General features: G+C 31.1%; 1 protein-coding gene across 1 annotated transcript; it reads right to left on the bottom strand.

The window, feature by feature from the left end:
• Nucleotides 1-812: 812 nt before the first annotated feature.
• On the bottom strand, nucleotides 813-1,854 carry OCT59_015214 (uncharacterized protein; the record flags this gene model as incomplete). Its single annotated transcript, XM_066139864.1, has 3 exons — nucleotides 813-949; nucleotides 1,022-1,136; nucleotides 1,804-1,854. The coding sequence occupies 3 exons, from the start codon at nucleotides 1,852-1,854 to the stop codon at nucleotides 813-815; spliced, it is 303 nt and encodes a 100-aa protein (XP_066002698.1).
• Between the last annotated feature and the right edge of the window lie 236 nt (nucleotides 1,855-2,090).

Below are 2,090 nucleotides of genomic sequence, written 5' to 3'. Positions count from 1 at the left end.
TTCTAAAAATAACTTGGCTGGGGATTAGTAATCAGGAAAAAAAAATATAGCTAAAAAAGTCTAAAAAGAAAAAGGTTACTATACCAGCCGATCCGTCACATCCAGTAAAATTATTTAATATAGTTTTCCAAAAATAGCCAGTGTTAACCTTGAGACTTCTTTATCTTTATCCCACAATTTTTTTGACAACAAAAAAATGATATAAATGCTCTTTTGGTCCTGCGGATGGTGGGTGGGCGTGGGTTAATGTTAGTAATTCATTTCATTTCGATATGAAATGTAACGTTAATGTTAACGTTAACATAACGTTAACATAAAATTTTTCTAAGACTGGTTTCCTTTTTTGGAATCCCACTACCCATTTTGGCATTGATTCACTGCTGTAAATTTTACCCTTCCCTTTTTTAATCAGAACCTTTCCTTTTTTAACAGAAGCCTTTTCCTCTTTTAAACAACAACGGTCAACAAATCTTTTAGTGGTTTCAAATAGAATAAATGTCACGTTTTTTAATAAATTTCATAAATCCTTATTCCGAATGTTATGGTAGATAATTTAATCAAATTTTTTTAGGGTAAACGTAATACTTTATTTAATTATATGATAAAGAACATAAAATTACATACAGTACACATTGAATTTGGACCTAAGTCCTCCCTCCTTACCCCATACCCTATATATCTTTTCGTCCCCCCAGGATATGTAGTAGCTAATTGACCTCGATCTATTCTCAAATGTACTATACTAATCGGACCCTAACTAAAAAAAAACAAATTATACTATTCTATATTTTATCTTTTACTCTAAACTTATCCTAAATAGAACTACTTCCTTTTTTATCTAAAAATCTCTCAGAAATTTTATCTTGAGTCTCTTCGTCATTTTCTTCTAAAGACCGTTTTTTACCTTCTTTGACCTCCACAGTGGCTTTGTCTTCTTTTCTTCTTTTATCTGTGGAAAGTCATTTAGTCTCATTTATTTCGTTGTAAAGAAAGACTTCTGTCAACTCAATCTTTTTATTACCAATATCGGAATCTACAATTGGAATCATTGATGGTTGATTGGGCTCCCTAGTGTAATTATTTATCAATTTTGAAATTGCGATGTGTTCCGGTACTAATTCCAAAGAAACATTCGTCTAAATTTTTTTACCATTAAACAATTTCATCAACCTTGTTAATTCTTTCTTTATCGTACTCTGGAATTGATGTAGTATCCACTTTAGCTGTTTTTAAAACAGGATTAATCCACGTTATGTTTCGTTTTTTTATTTAAATTTTCTCATTTCTTTTCCGTAGATTTTCCATGCTTTTTCAAGCCCTTTAATTCAATTGATTTATCTATGCTTCCTTTCTTTGCTGTTCATTTTCAAATTCATTTTTCCAAAACTACAGTAAATGTGTAACCATATTTATATACGTCATTTAAATAATTATACGCTTTCCATTTACAAAGTTGTTTAATATCTGTTACTACTTTTAAGCTCCCTGGGGAACCATCTTATATTAAGACATTTTTTGTCTTTTTTCGTTAGATCCTATCGTTAGATTTATACTTTTCCTAAACACTTCCTCAAGTTCATCTGTCAAATTAATTTGAATTTTTACTGTCGATATTTTTCTTTGTTTTCAAGCTAACTTTACTTAAAATCCTGAGTTGGTGAATCGCTGATTCCAAATATTTCTCTGGAATATCGTACAAGAACATTTCACGTGTGCTGAACAATAATCCCCGTGGTCGAGAGTGGAATTTCTACTGGTTTGTTCATCTTTTGATCACGTGGATTTTTCTTTTCTCTTTTGTACCTGCCGATCTGCTCCCTCTTTCCTTTCTTGTTCTAGTTTCTGTTTCACCATATTAATTTCTTTGTTTAAAGACGAATTTTTAATTCATTCTAATTTCAGCCATTTTTTTTTCTTTTGCTACGCTTCCCGCAGTCCCGCAGTTCTGCAGCCATCGTCGAAGTCAGTTTTTCATTAAAAGACCCAATTCTTTTTACATTACTATCATATAATTTCACTGGAAGAAATTATATCTTTGAAAAAAGCCGGTTGGTTTTGACGTTTGGATATATATCATCTATTTTTACTTC

Source organism: Rhizophagus irregularis, chromosome 23, assembly GCF_026210795.1.
Source record: "Rhizophagus irregularis chromosome 23, complete sequence".
Classification (NCBI taxonomy): Eukaryota; Fungi; Glomeromycota; class Glomeromycetes; order Glomerales; family Glomeraceae; genus Rhizophagus; species Rhizophagus irregularis.
The sequence above is the reverse complement of the archived record's forward strand: the minus strand, read 5'-3'. Positions and strand labels throughout refer to the sequence as shown.